This window comes from Mus caroli, chromosome 8 (assembly GCF_900094665.2).
Source record: "Mus caroli chromosome 8, CAROLI_EIJ_v1.1, whole genome shotgun sequence".
NCBI classification, from domain to species: domain Eukaryota; kingdom Metazoa; phylum Chordata; class Mammalia; order Rodentia; family Muridae; genus Mus; species Mus caroli.
In genome coordinates, this window is record NC_034577.1 from 10,379,723 (window position 1) to 10,381,411 (window position 1,689).

A 1,689-nucleotide genomic window follows, 5' to 3' on the forward strand; every position below is an offset into this window, starting at 1 on the left:
TCACACAGATCCACCTGGGATCCTGTTAATTAAAAAATTCTACACATTCCAAGCGTATCTCTACACTTGTCGGGCCAAAGCTTTTTCTGTATAAAGGTCTCTGATCTCTTCTTCCGGGAGAGGGGGGCGAGACGGGATCAAAGGCTTAAAAAAAGGAAATACGTGTTGTGCAAATAAATATCCAGCACACTTTATATTCGCTATANTCACCAAAAGAAAAGGGAAAGGAAAAAACAAAAACAAAACCACCAAGCTTTTAAGTCTGAGCGAACCGCCGTCCCGGGCACCATGATTCAGGACTTCTCTGTTTCTCCCACTCCGGAATAGAAATACCTGGCCTGGAAGCGGTCACCCCACGTCCCCGGTGTCTCAGGCCGAACCCCAGAGCCCTTGTGGCAGCAGAGCGAAGGGCAGCGCCGCCGGCCAGTGCGGAAAGTGCCCGGGGTACGCGTCGCCGCGGTACCCCACACATGCTGGCTCTGGGGCCCACGACCTGCAGGACCCGGCCACTCATCAGAGGGGTCCTCCGGGGCAGTCACCTCGCAGCCCCGAGAAGCGTCGGGTCCCTGCCAAGTCGGCATCGGGCACGCGACCCCATGCACCTGCGCTCGGCCTCCAGAGCACCCCGCGGCCCGCACCTGCGCCCCTACGCGTGCCCTCACCGACGCCGGGGCGGCTGCTGATGCTGGCGGTGCCCCTCGCAGCACATCCTCTTCCTCGGGGGGCTCGTCCAGAAGCACTCGACTTCGGCTCAGCTTCCACATCTCCGGTGCTCGACCGCTCCGCGCAGCGTGGNTCGGGGACTGAAGGAGGACAGCCGGCCCGCCGCGGCGCTGGGACAGTGCGGAGGACTGGGCGGGGAGGGGCGGTCAGCTGCGGGCGGCCGTCCCCTGCCCGCCCCCAGGCCCGCCCCCAGACCCTCCTCCAGCCTTCAGGTTCCTCAGGTCCCCTGCCTCCCTGGTCCTCCCCCACCCTGACACTCAGCCCGCGGGTCCCCTACTTCTCCAGGACCGCCCCAACCTCCTTAAGTAGGTCCCCCAGGGGAATCAGCGGGCCGAGTGCTTTACCAAGGGGCCAAGAACACGGGCGCACCAAAACCACGTGACATTTCACACCGGCCGCCCCTCAACTCCCGGCCCTTCGCTCACCCAGCCCGATGGGCGTGGTCCATCCTGGATCACCAAGGCAACGCCGAGGTGGGGCCGCGCTTTACGCATGCTCGCCCAGATGGTGCTACGGGGGCCGAGGGCGGGGCTTCGGTGACCGCAGGCTGAGGGTTAGTGGTCTATGCTGATCCTAAAAGGTCCATTAGTGGCTATGGACCACCGGAGAGGGGGGCACCTGCAAGGGAGGAGGGTGTTAGGGAAAGAGAAGGGTTCCTGCATAGACAACGGTCACTTTGCGCTGCTGTGAGGCCTGCACCGATAGAGTGATGGACACAGAATCAACCAGAGTCCAGGGAAGGTTCCCAGGGCCCAGAAGATACTAGGTAGGTGGGTTGGCAGTGCCAGTTGGACCTGGGGCCTCAACTTCCCTTTGTAGTCTTAGGGTGACACTCAGGCTAATGTAGCCTGAGTTCAGATCTCCAGCCACCAAAAAAAAAAAAAAAAAAAAAAAAAAAAAAAAAAATCTGGGCATGTGGGCATGGTGACGTAAAGGGGTGGGCAGAAGACAGTGTGCACTCAGTGT

At 60.5% G+C, this 1,689-nt stretch overlaps 1 protein-coding gene across 1 annotated transcript in view; it reads right to left on the reverse strand.

The window, feature by feature from the left end:
- Positions 1–1,217, reverse strand: part of Tdrp (testis development related protein) — a 19,165-nt gene extending 17,948 nt beyond the window's left edge. The window contains exons 1-2 of the mRNA XM_029480669.1: positions 1,149–1,217; positions 639–851 (exon numbers count right to left, since the gene is read on the reverse strand). Of these exons, the coding sequence (XP_029336529.1) occupies positions 639–851; positions 1,149–1,217 (282 nt within the window). The remainder of the gene's footprint in view (positions 1–638; positions 852–1,148) is intronic.
- Positions 1,218–1,689: the final 472 nt, after the last annotated feature.